This window comes from Apostichopus japonicus, chromosome 1 (assembly GCF_037975245.1).
Source record: "Apostichopus japonicus isolate 1M-3 chromosome 1, ASM3797524v1, whole genome shotgun sequence".
NCBI lineage: Eukaryota > Metazoa > Echinodermata > Holothuroidea > Aspidochirotida > Stichopodidae > Apostichopus > Apostichopus japonicus.
In genome coordinates this window covers 2,570,370-2,588,853 of record NC_092561.1, presented here as the reverse complement: position 1 = coordinate 2,588,853, position 18,484 = coordinate 2,570,370, and the positions used below count along the sequence as shown (strand labels likewise).

The 18,484-nt window shown below is 35.5% G+C and overlaps 1 protein-coding gene across 12 annotated transcripts in view; it reads right to left on the bottom strand.

The window, feature by feature from the left end:
* LOC139979490 (diacylglycerol kinase zeta-like) overlaps nucleotides 1-18,484 on the bottom strand; it is a 149,035-nt gene that overhangs the window by 43,983 nt on the left and 86,568 nt on the right. For 10 of the 12 annotated variants that reach the window (XR_011797205.1, XR_011797210.1, XM_071990378.1 and 7 more), the window contains 2 exons: nucleotides 18,012-18,135; nucleotides 9,936-10,034 (listed from right to left, as the gene is read on the bottom strand). Coding sequence is in view for 10 of the 12 variants with exons in the window: in XM_071990378.1 (XP_071846479.1) it covers nucleotides 9,936-10,034; nucleotides 18,012-18,135 (223 nt within the window). In the remaining 2 variants the exon portion in view is untranslated. The remainder of the gene's footprint in view (nucleotides 1-9,935; nucleotides 10,035-18,011; nucleotides 18,136-18,484) is intronic. The other 2 variants (XM_071990615.1, XM_071990696.1) reach the window with 1 other exon arrangement.

Sequence of the window (18,484 nt, the reverse complement as noted above, 5' to 3'; positions counted from 1 at the left end):
AGTAGCCTATCCAGTGAGCAGCTACAATAAATGTAGACAGCTACTGTAGTAGCCTATCCAGTGAGCAGCTACAATAAACGTAGACAGTTTGTAGCCTACCCAGTGAGCTACAATAAAGTAGACAGCTAGTAGCCTATCCAGTGAGCTACAATAAAGTACACAGCTAGTAGCCTAAACAGTGAGCAGCTACAATAAACACACAATACTACAGTTCCTGCAGTATGTACACGAACAATATATTCGACAAAGGTGAACTGAAAATGGGGTTATAAAAAAAATATTAAAAACAAAAAACACTGAAAGTTGAAAAAGAAATCGTGTATTGCTTTCCCTTGTGAATCCTACAAGTCTTTATATGGTATGAATTAACTATTTGAATTATAGTCCATGATGTCAGACAACTGTGACAATCACAGGTTTCATAACTCCCGAGTTGAAAAATTGGTAAACACAGGAGGTATCTAGATCAAGGCTCAACTGAACGACTGGTTCACGCTTTTGTTTCCTCCTATCTGGATTACTGCAACAGTTTGTATGTGAATTTGCCAGTTTCTCATATAGCTCCCCTTCAGAGAATTCAGAACGTTGCTGCCGCACCTAGTCTCACTCACTAAAAAGTTCGATCACATCACTCCTGTACTCCGTTCATTGCATTGGCTTCCCGTCTCTCAGCGCATCCAGTTTAAGATCCTACTTTACACCTACTGTACAAAGCAATCAACAGGCTTCCCCTCAATATATCACTGACCTTCTTACTCCTTTGCATCGGTCAACTACAATTACGCTTCACTCTTCCTATCATGCGTATTTGCAAGTAACTCCTGGGCCACGTACCTGCACTCGTTATGGCGATCGTGGCTTTTCTGTCGCTGCGCCTTCTCTTTGGAATGAGCCCCCATTTCACGTTCATGACTCTCCCTCCCTTTGTATTTCAAGAGACAACTTTAAAACATTTCTGTTTGATTCCTAGTTTCATCCTTTCCCCTTGGTTTCCTTTGTCTCTTTCCTACTTTGTAAAGCACTTTGAAACGCTGTATTAAGCGCTATATAAATGTAATTTATTATTTATCATTTACTATAAGTTGTGGATGCCGCTGGCAGGCAAGATTATCCTTACTTGAGAATTAATATATCCCATTAATATCGGCAAACACCAGTGTAAAATAATACTCTCTCCTCTAATAAAGGAAATCTTAAGAAACCTCAGAAAAACATAAAAACCACAATATTCCATCCAACACCAATTTCTAACCCTACAGTATATACCATTAGTCTTTGAAGTCCCTGGTAATCATGTGAAATTGTTGCATCTTAGAATTAAGTCATGCAAATAGAGCAGCGGGTGGTTATAATTGTGGCAAAGCGAGCAACAGACTACTTTTTAATTACACAAAATTGGCAGATGGTATGATAATTATACGAGAAGGCGGCTCGGTACCAGGCATAGAGATTATATATTTAATTGTCACGTATGGGGAGAATAATTGTGTACAACATGATCTAAAATTAAAACATTGAACACAGTTCAACTGAACTTATTTGACCAGATTTCTACTGTAACAGCAATACCTTAATGTTTTATTCATGAGTACACTGTATCTTAATCCAGCTGCTTTGATAAATAACTCTTGGCGAAAATTTTCCTTTTGCACACAAACAAAACGTACCCTGTTTTACCACCCTGATCCAACTAAACCAAACCCCCCAGCCATCTCCTTCATTATTCAGCCACACTTACTTGACAACTTTAGTCTCCAAAGTATACAGTAAATGTAATAAACATTTTAACAATTGGGGGAAAATTTGCTGAGAGAATCTCGGGAAGATATGGCCCCAAAGAAAATTGCATTTAATCTTGTTATTGATTCTTTGAATGGTGACCATATTGGAAATTGTTGATATATATGTACATGTACATATACATGTATATATATCTATATATAAATGTATGTATATATATATATATATATAGATATATATATATCTATATATATATATATATATATATATATATATATATATATATATATCTATATATATATATCTATATATCTATATATATATATATATATATATATATATATATATATCTATATATATATATATATATATATATATATATATATATATACATATATGTACATATATATAGGTCAGCCAATAAGTGTGGCTTCAAGCTAAACCTTTTTGTGAGAGCCAGCCAGCAAACACTGTACCGTACGTGCAGGTTAGCATGGTAGCCTTTGGGTGATTTGCATGAGAAGGTAGAAAAAAGGCAAAAGAGACAAATTTAATTTAATAAAGTGTCTTTTACAGTACTTCACACTTGAAAAACCAGCTCAAAATTTTGGTCAAAATCTTTCACTAATATATATCATACAGAGAAATATAGTATGAATTGAACTCAAATCAGAGGTTAAGGAGTTGATAACATTACCGTACCCATATACAACTATATCTTAATTGTACCAACAATTCACTAATTGCGCACCTTCATTAACAGATACGATGGTGCACCACAAATTTTCAAGAGTATTTTTTTATTGTCCCTCAGATATAACCGGGCCTTACACTTTTTGGTTGTCAAACCATCAAATTTAATTGGCCGTCTGAAGAAATTTGTAGCATATGTGCAATTGTGCACAGTACGAGAGATTATTGGGTTGGTAAAATTAGCACAGCCCAGCTTTGAGGTGATACCAAGTTATGATTTTACCTAAATGAGGGTATTTAGTTACAATTTGGATGTATTAACAACTAGGTATCCGTCAGACAACCTACCTAGCTGATTCAGGATGTTAGAATAGGGGGAGGACAAGAAAAAATTTACCCTGCGGTGTAATAAGTTCTGGAGTGGGAGAAGTGGGTGGTGTCCCAGAAGTGGGTCAGCGGGTGCTAAATAATGACCATAACTTGTGTGGGTCAGGTGGATGGGAAAATTACGTTTAAGATTTCAGTGAATGCCTGGGTTACGTCTTGCATTATTATTAAGTAAATTATCCGAAAGACTAATGATTATACTAGTTTTACAGACCAGACACTTTCATATGTCACAAATGCAAATTAACAGAAAGATGATAAAAAAAATTACAAATTCTCATTATTTTCAATAAATCCTGACAATTAACAAAGCAAGGTATATTAATTGGACTGCTTGCACTTTTAGTCTAAAATAATATTTTCAAAAATCACCAAATCTACTCAAAATGAAGAATATTCATTTAGTATACTCAATTTTTTGACTTTACACCTGACCCTGAAAAATTGTCACCTGCAGTTTCACACTCCATTAACTAGAACAGTGCTCCATGCAATATTCTATGAAATGTAATTACCAGCATACTTGAAACAAAGGTTGTCAGTAGCTGCTAATTCGCTTTGCAAGTTAATGACGATTGATTAATAATTAACGAGTGATTAATCAAGGAGTCTGACAGGCACAGATCTTGCTTTTACATGTCTATTCTCTTGCTGACTTACAGTACCTAATATATTGAAAAAAAATGATCTTTGTGCAATATAATGATGACAGTGATGACACATAAATGTAAATATTATACAAATAGATACATATAGATACTACATGAATTAGAAATACTTTTGCTACAGTATTTCTGCACAAAAACAAATGAAACATACACAACTATCATATGGAACATTGTTTTTATATACTAATCGAGATTATGACCTAAAAGCACTGAACTTTACATGTAACTAAAGTATGTCAATGTTTGACTATTTAATCTACTGCTTGAAATAGGATGTTAACATTATTGTAATTGAAGTGCAGCTAAAATATATATATATGTGTACACAAGACAAGGAATGCTATTTTTTGCGTGTCCCAGATCATTTAAGTTAATTTTAATTCATCACAATAATTACAGACATCTCTTAATGCTGGTGCACAGAACTGGGGGGGGGGGTGATGAGAGGGGAGGTGGGGGTTGCAATGGGGATTGCTAGATGGATACTTCTTCCTGATATTAAACTCAATGAAGCGAGGAATTTCGGAGCAATTCCTTGCTCTGTCTGACATGTACTTTATTGCTTCAAAATCTAGAGACATTAAGAAGTGTCTGAAAACATGTTTCACCTACTGGATGCTTGCTCCCATTAATACCTCCACTATAGATCTATTCCCCTCCCCCCCCCCAATTAGTGGCTCTTTGCCCTCCTACCAGATAACAGTATACCACCCTTCCCAGTCCCAACCTCTCCCTCCCCCCCTCCTCCCACCTTGGTGGCTATTTGCCCTCATACCAGATAACAGTGTACTGTACCATCCTTCCCAATTCCAACCTCTCTCTCCCCCTCCCCTCCCCCCTCCCAAGCAGGAATTACCCCTCCCATGCTCTTTAATCCAACATAAAAGTTGCAAAAGAGTTGTTTGTTAAAAATACTTACATCAAAGGAAACTATAAGAGGACTTGAATTAATGCAGTGAGCTGCTGCAGGTGGTTACATTTCTGTTTAATACAGTGTAACTGTGAATTCACTTGTCAATATGTAACATGATGTAAGCACTCCTAGCAGATTACAGCCTACCCTCCTTCCCAGTTCCAACCTCTCCCTCCCCCACCCCCCCACCCACATTGGTGGCTCATTGCACTCCTAGCAGATAACAGTGTACCATCCCTCCCACTCCCAACCTCTCCCTCCCCCCACCCCCCCCCCCCGCCCACATTGGTGGCTTTTTGCTAACCTACCAGATAACATTATATCCTACTTCCCACTCCCAACCTCTCCCTCTGTAGCTATGTACAGTAGCTATGAACTCACCTGCCAACATGTAGCATGATGTCAGCTGAAAACAAACGTGATTTTTGTCACTTTCTCTTCCTGGTATAATCGCATGAATCCCATAAGGAATCGCTTTCATATTGCTTGAATTAACACATGTGCATAAACCGAAACTGATTGTTTAAAAATCCTGCAGACAATAATTAGTCTTAGAGCTGTTAATTACTATAACGATGCAAAACATGTAACAATTATAATCACTTGACAAACTGAAACTTCAATAGTCACCTTGCAGCCTAACTTACATAACAATAGGGACTAAAGTCATCTCTACTATACACTAGAGAAGTTATTACAGTATTAGGTACACTCTCTTGAGAGTGATTACTATAAATATATACAATTCTAAGAAACATTTCATATCTTGGTGAATCTCACAGGAAGTGATAAATTGGTTATGAAGAAAAAGCTGTATATAAAGCCATTTTAAATGTCAACAGTAATTATTTGGCCTCAGATATGCTAGAAAGTCAATTAATGTATGGTCACGAGGCATCGTCAAAAATTTGAGAACTCATTTTACTGCGTTGTCAACCCTCTGAGCATGCACTCTTCATCTCTGAGGGTATATTTAATTATCAAATGGAACACTCGTATAAAATTTATGCAAATAAATTGGGGGAACAGAACTTTCAAGGGAGCTATACTATGTGAAAACTAATTTAGCAATAACTTAGCAATCTTTCATGAGGCCAATCCTGATGAACTGTTCACATAAGCCTCCTTGTATTACATTGAAATCGCAAATTAACTCAAATCAAATGAATCTGAAATCACACATTAATAACCATTGCTCTTTGTGAAAAAAAATACACTAGAGCATTTATATCAAAAATGAAAAATAAAAAGTAAAATCAGTAAATTGGTAATAAAAATTAGCTTTGAAAATTAAATCCAACAAATGACAAACATTTATAAAAGATGTGAAAAATTGCAAATCAATTCAAGAAACAAACATTAAAAAAGTAAAAACAAAGAAAATAAATCAACAAGTGATTTTAGTGATATAAAAACAGAAGGTGAGACGAAAGCAGGGCCACAGAAACTATCGATAATAGAACAGTTTTATTTAGGTTATTCCTCTCTCGACTAGATCTCTCGATCGATATGAAAGCGAAAATAATGAATTAAATATTTAATCGGCAACTACATTCTCATTGAGATAAAAAAAACCTTGACTTGTGGGAGATGATCATGCAGCGATGAAATCATTTCAGCTGTCGCATAATTTGTACAGAGAGTGAGCTTAAAGGGTGTGAAGACTCGCGCAAAAAGCAACGCCTAATGCCGGTAATCTGACCTAGTTTCGAATGAGGTGTAACAGAAGTGTTAGACACCACCATCGATCCCAGAAAATACACACACACAGCTTGCTACCATCGGTAATTAGACACTAGTGTATAGTCAGTACATACAGCTGCGGTCAATACCCACAGCACAGTGTACAAACAATACAGCGATGGACATCTCAGCTCCAGCTAAAGATAACAAGGTATCATTTTTCATTAATGTACTGTCTGCATTTTGTAGCGACATGAACAAAACGTGACTTGCAAGCAATGGAAAGTTAACTTTTTCAGATGGCCGCACTCGGTTTGGGGCGAGTCTTCAATGCCTTTAATGACTAAGATTTACTGTACGAGGGTTATACACAGGACAATACCTATCATGAGGCACTGAAGCTGTGTACAGATCTTGGTTTTCAGTTTTATCCATGCTGTAGATCGATTGAATACATGTACAAATTTTTTATTTCATAACAGACAATCTTCAACTTATACCATCCTATTTTTTGCTCATGTTGTGAGAGACAGAATTCAAGGCAGCTAGCTTGCCCAGCTGGCACAAGTCTAACGTTGCCATGGAAGCAGTTAAGAAATATACCGTTCAACAGCAACGTCATCCTTAATGTAATAATAAGGTGCTGTGCTCAAAGAACCAGGGATGTAAAAGTAGCAGTCTGTACTAAACTTACAATTCTCAAATAAAAAGGCCAAAAGAATTCTATGTTCAGGACTAAATTTAACTCAATGTTGACCATTTGTATGCATGTACAATGCTATACTCTTCAATGCCACCCTAAATATCACTCAACCTTGCACTCAATTTATCATAATTTTTCCTTTCTCAGCAAGATTTTGCTGTCATTGGATATCTGACAATGCTGTTCAATCTAGATGTGGATTTAAGAAGCTTTCATGAATTAAAAATATGCATATTCAGTTACTACTGTGGATACCATGTCAAAGGTCTTAAGATACTTAGAGTGGGAGGGGGCAGGAGGGGGGGGGAGGGGGACGGCATATACATATTTTGTTGTGCTCCATAGTTTCACACATCCAACACTGCAGATTAGTAGAGATAATCCCTTTTGTTTGATACTGAGTCTAATCTTGCTGAGCAGGTTTTGGCAGCTTTCCTTTTAGACACGGGGCCTTGGTAAGTTGACAAGTTATTCTCGTAGTTTTGGTTGCGGGTGGGAAGAGTAATATCTCCAACGTACCAACTTATGACTAACTAAGCAGTGACCTCCACCTAAGCACCTCTCATTCACAATTATTTATAATATTACTACACTTCAAGAGATATTTCCCTGAAGTTTTGAACTGAAATGGAAATAAAAAAATAAAGCCTGTTGTCAATGTTTTGTTATATGTGCAACAAGTGTTCTAATCGCTTCTTAAAAACAGTCATTGTTTGGCACAAGAGAAACTTGGACAAAAGTGCTAATGACAAATTTCTTTTCTGTCATTTTCCCAAAAATTACTACATATTTAGTGAAGAGAAATTTGGTGCTGACCATCAAGTCATGTTTTAAACAAACAGACCAAACAACTAATGGAACAAAAAACAAGAGAAATTTACTGTTTTTGTTTGTCAGTTGTTTTTTTTTGCCTTCTTTGATTCTTTTCTGATCAAATGCTATTTTAATAATTTTGCTTTCAATAAATCCACTATTTGGGTTAAGAGAAGGGTTGTTTTCTTTTTTATAGAGGGCACCAGACTATTTGATTTCCTGTGGTATCTGAGTTGAATTCATCATTATTTTTCTTCTCTTCGACAGCTTTCTGCGATAGTATCAGTTGCTGAAACTATGATATTCCAATTTCTCAAAATTAAGCCCACCTAGTACAATTACGCAGGGTCTATGAAATGTCAACAAGTTTTACTGATACTAAAAAAAATTCTAAAGGTTTTGCTGCCTTTAGGCACTTTGTAAACATTGAGAAAATACATATTGGGTACAACAGAGAAATGCTCAAAATTGTCACCTTTTCGTTCCTTAGTTGTATCATGACCCTTTTACTATAAATTACCTAAAAGCTATGAATATATATAATTATTATGGAGTTTTTAAAAAAAAAAAAATTATTTATTTATTTTTATTTTTTTTATTTTTTTTTTTATAAAAGCTAGAGTGAACAATAGCCAATAGCCCATGAAGATTGACATAAGTCAAGAGCTAATATAGGCTGTGAGGCACTATAAGAGAAATTCACATGGGCCAATCAGTGGTTCACAGCAGCTTAGGAACTACTGACGGGTGGGGGGTTGCTGGCCCCCTCACCCCAGAAGCACACCTACTGTAAGCGGTGCGGTGGGAGGTGTGCACTATACATGACCTAAACTGAAAGCATCCAGAGATTCAGAACCGTTCGGGCACCCAGATGGCAGATGAACACCTCTCGGTCTAGGATTGGGTGATCAGTGCCTATAAAATACACCACCCACTCCCCTGACAAGTAGTACTGAATAGCAACAGACTCGTCATACCACCACATTCAATCAATTCTCCATGCATTCAAGCAGTACATTAAAGCATGCGTCTACAGACATCGAAATTGGATGTCTCCCATCTATACGGAGGAACTGATTATGTCCCCCCCCCTACATAAAATGAACAAAGTACCTATATATATAGGAATACCTATATATAGGAATAAACTCCCACAAAGTGCTTGGCTATAAAGTTTCCAGGCCAGTCAATTATTCTTGAAGCACAGGAAACAGCGTCTTTCATGAATGCCACCCCTGTTGATGATTCTACTTCATTATAACCCAATTTTCTTCTCTAATCTTCACCTACTCTTACTACCCTCACAGCAAAATATTAAATTTAAGTTAAACCGTATCAATTTTTTTATCATGCAAGTCATACCGAAACCCCGCGGAAACAAAATCCAAAGATTCATATTGACAGGTAGTTCACCTCCACTACATCATATCATAATCTTTCCAAACCTTTAAAAGTTCTTAGCTTGATTTGTTATCACCAAACTGCACTATGACTTTGTAAACATTTTTGAGACATATATGTAATCCGTTTCCCTCTGTATCTTGCAATCAGCAGAGTGTGAATTAACATCTTTTCCGTATTACGAGCTGATAATTCTTTCGGCAAATTTAGTTGTGCCACTTTTATTAACGTTTACGATTATCTGAAGTTCAGGATGAAAAGCTTGTCTGATTTTTTACGATAAACATAGAAACCAGAATTCTGTATTCTGTGCTTGTTTTTTCCCTTATTTTTTATTCGGTTGGTTGGTATCTATCGTTTTAATCAAATTTCCGCAGTTCATTGCGTGGGATAAAGATGCTATGCATATGAACTGCACACACTAACATTACACTGACTTCACAGCACTGTTAATAAACGTTGACAAGTGCTGGGAAAGCAGCGAAGTAAGGAAATAATCTTGCACAGAGCTCCGCAAACTTTTAGGCTGACTACCTAGGATTGAATTAAGACCCACCAGACTAGCACACCCCTTGTAATCACTGCTGAGAATCCATTAAAATGTCTAATAGCTAGGAATACTGACTTGATCATGTATTCAAAAGGATAGTTACTTAAACCAATCTTCGTTGGCAATTTAAACTTCGAAAAGTGTAGTCAAAATTTTCCAATGTCTGCGAATATCCTGCGAACCCGCTTGCACAAATTTTCGCGACCCACTTTGAAATCTTTCCCCCAGAGTTTGCGGACCCTCGTTCGCAAACAGATGTTGACGATTGGTTTAAAAGCAGCGACACGTAAGGAAATAAATTAAGGATGAAGTTTAGGATGATTTTATAGGATCAATTTTTTTCTTTTTTTTTTCTTCAAGTGGCCCTGACTTTGGTCTACTTACCCAATATTGACTTACCAGACAATCCTGCTCACCCACGTAACAGAAATCCCCCGAGGCGTTGGTCTCCGCCCAAATATGATCTCCACTCACGCCATTCTCCTACAGAGACAAAGAAAGAAGGAAGAAAAGTTGGATATTTGCCGCAGAATTAGGAAAGAAACATGAGCTGGATCTGTGCCTGATCTGTTGCCATAGAGACCATGCGCTATATCCTGTTCATTAAGACATAAAATTTAATAGCTTCAGACAATGTTGATGGGTAGGTAGACATACGAGAACGTGTCTGTCTTCATTCATTTAGCAAAGGGTACACTATGACGGTTTTGGTATATTTCAATCGAGTTATATAGAGAGAAGAAAAGAAAAATTTCAAACGACAAAGAAATTAAGCAAATGATTTTTCAATTACCTACAAGATGGTGAACACAGCTTACAGAATTTAGAAGAAAAGTTAAGAGGCAAAAACGATGGGAAAAACAACATTAACGGAAAGTCAAAAGCAAGTACCACACAAGATGGTTAGTCTACACTTATGAAATATTTCATTTTCATCTGAATTTTTTTTTAATGATTTCCAAGTTTCATTTGAGCTTCAGTTTGCCTTCTAAAGACACTCTTTTAGATGACGAAAAAAGATATAAAAAATACACAGGAGAGGGACAACATAACTAAGAAACACAAACCAATAATAGTCACTAATATAACTAAGATTGAGTAAAACTTAAAATTCATGGGAAAAATTCAACACAAGTTTCCTTACTTTCTGATATCAATAGCACCAACATTAAAAACAGCATGCTGCATTGCATTATAAAATATTGCAATCACCAATAAACAAGACAAAATTATTTCTGAGTGAAATTGTTTTACTTCTTCTTTTTATGAAGATTACGAGAAGAACGTTGTTAGTTTAAAATTGATTTAACCATCTATCCGGTCAGTGTCTTCTTCTAACATGCGATCAGATTCACGAGTGACGCAAAGCTGTTTGGATGAGACCACTCTTTGATAAGTACTCTGGTGATTACATTAACTGTAATAATCAAAACCCTTTTTTGATTTTTACGGTATTTCTAATTCACAATGAGTAGTCATTCCTCATGTGTGAACACCTTGACCTTATCTAGATTGGTGAGGCTGCAAGTGAATGGTCACCTTCTGTAACAACATCAGAGAATTTCCATCAAATCCATGCCCTTTGGAGGAATAAGATTTTAATTTCCTCTTCAGTAATTTTGAAAATAACACCTCCAGGTCCCTCCCCTGCAGTGTATATAATGTCTAACCTAATATGTCTGATCCGTTTTTTAAAAGTTAATGTATGCATAATCAAGGAATTGATTGTGGGTAAATGCAAGTAGGACACTGACATCTTTCATGGTTTGTTCATGGTTTGTACATGGTTTGTACATGATTTGTACATGATTTGTACATGATTTGTACATGGTTTGTGTATAATGCACGATGCACATAATATGATGATGTTATTGGACATGTATCTTGCACGTTATCTCAGTAAGGATATTAAGTAAAAAGGATTTTATGGTGACCAAAGTTGTTTGCTTAACAAAATTGTGGAAAACTTTCTTCATTCGACCTTTAGGCATATCCATTCACATATCCATAGTAGTTTGTATGGTCAAGATATTGAATATTTTAAATTTGGTGAATTGGTGGTACTTTGTAAATTATGCATCTGGCAAATGGCAACAGTGGAGGGAATGATGTCACCAGCATAATTGAAATAGAAATGATTTATTTTTTATATTTTTTATTTTTTTTTATATAGTTGTTATTTTATCCACAGAGAATAGTATTTCATTAAAAAAAAATTTTTTTAAATGTTTACATCGATAGTAACAGCAACATTCTAAATGTATTGGGTTTTAAAACAATAAATAAACAAGACGATTCTATAATTAGTAAAGGATCTGGAGAACATCGACCCAGATGACGTTACAGACCACCTACTGCGATCCACTTTGTGGAGTAATAGAAGGTGTAGCAAATAAAATTTGATAAATTAGATTAATTAGAATAATTCAATTAATTAGATCTATCATACAGTATCTATCATAGGGGCAAGATATTGAGTTTTGAGCTAGCAGTTAACATTGTACATGTGGTCATTATTTCTATCTGTAATGTAAGTTTTACTTTATTTGCCAGCTAGGAGAATATCCCATTTCTAAGGTATCACTTCAGTACTTTTCACAATTGAATCCTTTTTGGCATTATATACATGCATTATATACATGCATTATAAACATGCATTATACAATATACATGCATTATACATGCATTATATACATGCATTATACATGCATTATATACATGCATTATACATGCATTATATACATGCATTACATACATGCATTATACACATGCATTATAAATGCATTATATACATGCATTATACATGCATTACATACATGCATTACATACATGCATTATACATGCATTATATACATGCATTATACATGCATTATATACATGCATTATACATGCATTATGTATACATGCATTATATAATGCATTATACATGCATTATATACATGCATTATACATGCATACCACAATGACATTCCTGTATCTCTACATATCTGATATGTCCTTACAGCTACGTTTGTTCGGGCTCATAAAATTACCATGTCGATATTATCAACTTTGAAGGTGCACACATATATATTACATCTCCTTGTCATTCGATCTACATGTAGGCTGAGCTATCAACTATCAAACTCCGTTCTTATAATTTACATTCTATGCCAAAGGGACAGCTCTTGTTAGTATAAATTACACAAAAGCATATTAGATATTTGAAGTATATACTAATAAATATGGCATTTATTGGACACGTTTCAAATTTATACTGTCATTTGGGGGTCTTCTATATTCTTTTCCTTTTTCTTATTGCTCATTTCCGAAAGCTCGTGTACTGGATACGCCTTCTAGCATATGATCCATTATCAGCTTCATTTGATCCATATAGTCCTGTTTACGCTAATCTCGCAATGTATGACATTCAAATGCGTCATTAACGAAAACTGTTAATCATGCTGGCACCAATTCAAAGTTACAGTATACTTAGCTGTATTAATATTGTGCAATTTCAAGTACATAAAACCATTATTCAGTGATAACCAGTCGATCCACAATGGAAGTTTGATGCAGCCTGGATTCTGACATTTGATATATCAAATACAACTCTGAGCTAATTAATAATACATGTTCATTTGTGTAATTAGGGTTGTTTAATCTGTTTCTTCTTTTTCCACAAATTAAAGACCGGGTTCTTGCCAGTATACTTTAACCATTTTTCCAACATTGTAATGTGACAAAAATTAACAATGCACTTCATAAATTGTATTCATAAAGTTTTGTGACCTTGCAATAATCGTTAGACAGTGGAATCACGATTTCAATCAAAAATGTAATACTTTATATCATAATCCTAAATATGTAGAATCTTAGTAAATTTATCTGAAGACTTTGAAATGTTACAGAAATTAACATCCAGCATCAAAAACACCCATACCCTGAAAAGTACACACATAAACTTATATCTGTTTACACAATTTATAATCACCTAATTTGTAATTTATTAAAAACCAAAGTAATATGTTTTTACTTTCCTTTTTACTTTCCTGAAGAATAAACCAGAAAACTTAAGGAAGCAATTTATATTTTCCTTATAATTAACATTTTCCTGATTCCCAAATTTCCCTACACATTGGGCTGGTAGCCAGCACTTTCATGAACCATTACTTCTTAAGATCACCCATTTAATTATTAGAATACTTTTCATGGAAGAACGAAACCAAACATGTCACTTTACTTACGGCCTCGCTTAACAATAATTTGACAAATTTCTGTCCTTAATTTGTCGATATTTGAAATCAAGGTACAGTCATGAAGTAAATGATACAAGAGAATATATCCGGGTTTAATAAAGACCACAGGCATTCAAGTCTTTTATCTCCCTCAATAAAAGCACGCAATGACAGATTTGTGGAATGTTTTAGATCTATTACGATCGATAAGCGTCAACCCTGTTCTGCCGAAAGCCAGGCTGCTACATTTGTCTGCTATAAAAGGCGATAACTCCGTAGCGATGTGCTAAGAACGAAAAGACATTATTATTTTAATGACGTCGTTCCTGTCATCTTGTACCTCACGTATCTGTATAGTGTCTGGATACATGCACACATCATGCACACATCATGCACACATCATGCACACACCATGCACACACCATGCACACATCATGCACACATCATGGTGAATCTTAAGCCACATCAATCCCATGCATTTAGGATTCCCCCATGGGCTTATAAAACAGGCAGGGAAGCAAGCTATAGCCAGCCAAAAGCTGCTGGGATATTACACAGACGTAGCTTAAGAAGGGGCTTACAAATTAATATTCAAAACTAACTGATGTCTGTATGTAGCAACACTGAAGCGATGAATTGGTCTACCATCAATGAAGAGTGCATATAGTTTAAAGAACCAGTTTGAGTCGAGGAACCGTTCTGAGTCAATGATTATATTGTGTTATCACCTATGGCATAACAATAATAGTTTATTATTTAATTTAAATAGTCCAGTTTCACTCCAAATAAATTAGGTAATCATTTAAATTAAAAAATATATAAAAAAAAAAATTAAAAATTCGACAATCACTTAAGGAGTGTTAGCTCAGTGGTAACGCCGATGCCTTTCAATCATAAGATCCCCAGTCCGAGTCACTCCAAGATTTAATGTATGTCGTCCAGTTACAGAGTTGTTGACAATTGACAATTCCTAATCATGGACATTAAATATGAATCTAAGAGACTGACTTCGGTTAGCTTGCGGCTTTGATAAGCCAATGATGGCTTCTTCGCAAGTTCCTGCTTGCAGGAGGATCTAAAATACGTTCATACTTACATATACATATTTTGACATATTTTTTATTTTTTTTCTATCGTTGAGAATATCTAAAGCAGTACAGTTATAAGTCTGATGAATTGTGGAGCAGATAATCAAATTTCATGAATAATCCGCTTTGAATATTCACTTGGCAAAAGTACGTCGGAGAGACTGACTGGCCAACTAATATATCAATCAGGATTTCTAGCCATGTTCTAAATCAACATAAGGTCGCTGTCATATCGGTTCCTTTCTAGTTCTGCAAAACTTGACAAAGCTGCAGTCTAAATTTTTACCGAGAATTCCTTTGAGGAATCTCTGATGTACATTTTCTGGGCAAAGTACCTGTACATTCCCTAAATCACAAATATCGTGACTATTCGAACTGATAGGTCTCTTTTTACCAGTAATAGCTAGCACATATTTAGCTACGTTTGGCAACTTTACAGTTTACACACGTCTGATCTTCAACCAATCAGAAGGATTCTTTGAGGTATAGCACTATCAATCGCTGATCTGCCAAACTGAGTTGAAGCCTTGAGTGTTAGTAAAATTGTTTCATAGCTGAGATTCTTCTCATAATTATTGAAGATTGGAAATTTTGGAACGTATTGTCTCAACTTGCGCATAGTTTGAGATATTTTATCAGAGCTAGACAAAATCTCAGGAGACATTTAACAGGATAGAGGATAGATGCAGAGATGTACAATATACATCTATAGCTCGGTATCTGTGGCTCTGCAAGGACAGCGCCCTCTGTCGTAACCATGGAGATCCTCATTGCAGTCTAATGCTCTAAATAAACTACTGTATGGTACGTCCTCTATGATAGACAGTTTGCAGACCAAGGCTGCTTCCTTAATTAAATAGAGATAAATACTTAAATACTAATGTATGCAGGTTGTATAGACTTGTCTGTGGTATAAACTAACTAGTATGTAAAAATGTGACAAAGATTTAAAGATAGCACCTGAAGCACAAAACATAATTAAAATATTGTTTCAATATTGCTTGCATGATGAGATAGCTATAGTGTAGCTTGTATTGCTGTATCTTCAGGGAGTTGTTATCTTTCAGCTGAATTAACCTGGAAATCACAAATAATTATTTAATCCCAGTACTGTTCCCCCCATGCATCCTTAAGTATGTTGTGCTGCAATGCATGTGTGTGATAGACATCATTTAAAGCACAGAGTACCGGAAAATTTCAAAATTTGAAGCAAAATGCAAAAATGAAAAGTATGAAGTCTTTAATCTCCTATTATATAATTCGTTTTAAATTATAAGTCATAATTAAACCTTGTACCAAAAACTTAAAGCACTATAGGGAGGTGAAATTAATAATTGCCAAGAAGAAGGAAGGCTAGGGAATTGTGGGATATTTGAGACCAAATTTAGGTCGTTAATGACTGCGTGAGCCGTTAGGAGATCGATACCCTGATACATACTGAGTTGGTGAATGCAGCCAACTCCTCCAGACTCACAAGATTCTTTATGCATACATGTACTACCCGACTAGCACAGACTTCGATCGTGGGAATTCAATTTCACTATAGAGTGGAGATGGCCTTTCACTCAGTCTCATATTACGGTAACTTTCAACATAAAACTGCAGAGTTGATGGTAGGATAATCGTATCTCGTTACAAGCATGCCTAAAAATATGCATTAATTATGAAAGACTGTCTTTGCACCCGTATTAAATGATTTTAAATCCTTTATATATATATAGCTGACAGGAGCCGATCGACTCCCCCCCGCTCACCCCCCCCCCCGCATAGTTTTTTTTTTTCCATTTTCAACTCTTAAACATAAACTGTTTCTACAAAGAGGGATGTGATTTACTTGGCGTTTCTAATGAAATTACATCAGAGAATACTTAACGGATCTGTAGAGTCATAGTGTACAGTATGACCTTTGACCTGTCATCCGTTTCCCATTCTATAAGCGTACCACACATCATAACGTCACATGCAAAGGTATATTGATTAACGTTCATAAATTTGAGGGAATTGATTGAATTATTGTATATATATCTAGGTTACTTCACACCTACATATATAATGTCCCAATGAACTGGTTCATGATATCACAGAGCTATAGTATATATGTATTAACACAATACAGAGACAGATTTGGCTCAGTCTTAACACTTCTATACTTGCACATAGTTATACATACATGTATGCATATTCTTCTTCTGTACAGTATTGCTTATATGCCCATACACTAAAATGTGGATCCCAGTTTCCTTCTTGAAGTTCTTTTAGACATTTTTATTTTCTGTAATTATTCAAAATGCGATGAGGCATTCAGGGAGACCGAAGGGTTACAGACTTGAAGCTATTATACGACACTTATGCCTCCAGAAAAACAGTTCCCCACAGATTAAAGAAAAACAGGACTAAAGCTATACTTAATGACTTCATTTTCCTGATAATTTGAGCCATGGATGATTGACTTTCTTCATCTACCTACAGTTTTCCTTGGTGATACCATCTAGTTTAACATAACAGATCGAGTTTTGTTTTATACCCCTTTGTTCAAGATTTCTCACATGGAATAATTATATCCTTTCAGCTGTACAGTCATCAAATGTTAATAGAAATCAGTACTAAGCAGTCTTGATCTATAAGCTGACAGATTCGTGAGGGTTATATATTGCAGTACTTATAAAGAGGCAACAGGCACATGCAGATCAATGAGCAACTACTGCAAACTAATTTGAATATTTCTCTAATTTATGCAGAATTTATGCAAAATGTAATAATAATAATCAGCAGTTATTTTTACGACGCTTAAGCGACCACAAATGTTGGAGAAACCCGCAAGGGCTTATGGATTACAAGTTACATGTCGGGTGGCTTCCAATTCAACAATTTAACTCAAATTTGGAATCTTTTCAATTTAGAAAGTCATTTCAGATGGGAAAACCGTAGATTGCGCTTGGATGAAAAACCCATCTTACTACGACCCAGCCGGGAATCGAACCCCGAACCTCCCGATTGCTCAGCCTCATTGCTTCAAATGCCACCGCCTTTATCCACTCGGCCACAGCTCCAATCTAGAATTTATGCAAAATGTATGAATAATTTTTCAAAATTTATGCACCATTCATATCACCAATAAAGTAAACAAGAACAAGAAAATAGAAGACGATACTTACACTCCAATCGACGGTGGTCCTTAGTTCTTTGTCTGCGGTATTATAGTCTCTTTGGGCTGGGATGTGATGTGATGGAAACCCATGGAGCTGATGTGCGTGTGCATTGGTCTTTGAAATTGCCTTCCTGCAACAGAAAAGAAAGCAAACACGATCAAAAAGTTTTCTTTAATATCTATAAATTATGATCCATTCACCATTATATTGTCAACATACAAAGATATTTGAATGTTCATCTCTGAAGCTTTGTGCCCAGAATTTCTGCTGTGTCTACATGTTGAATGAACCAGCATTCATTATTACTGCAGGTTAGGAAACATTTTAAAGCATGCATTGAAGTATTTTAACTTGATTTCTTTTCCTAATGAACGGTGGAAAAACATTTACAGAAATACTTTACCAGAAGACAAACAATTTGAGTGACTCTTTATCACAAAAATACCACAAAATAAATGATTTGGGGATTTAAACAAATT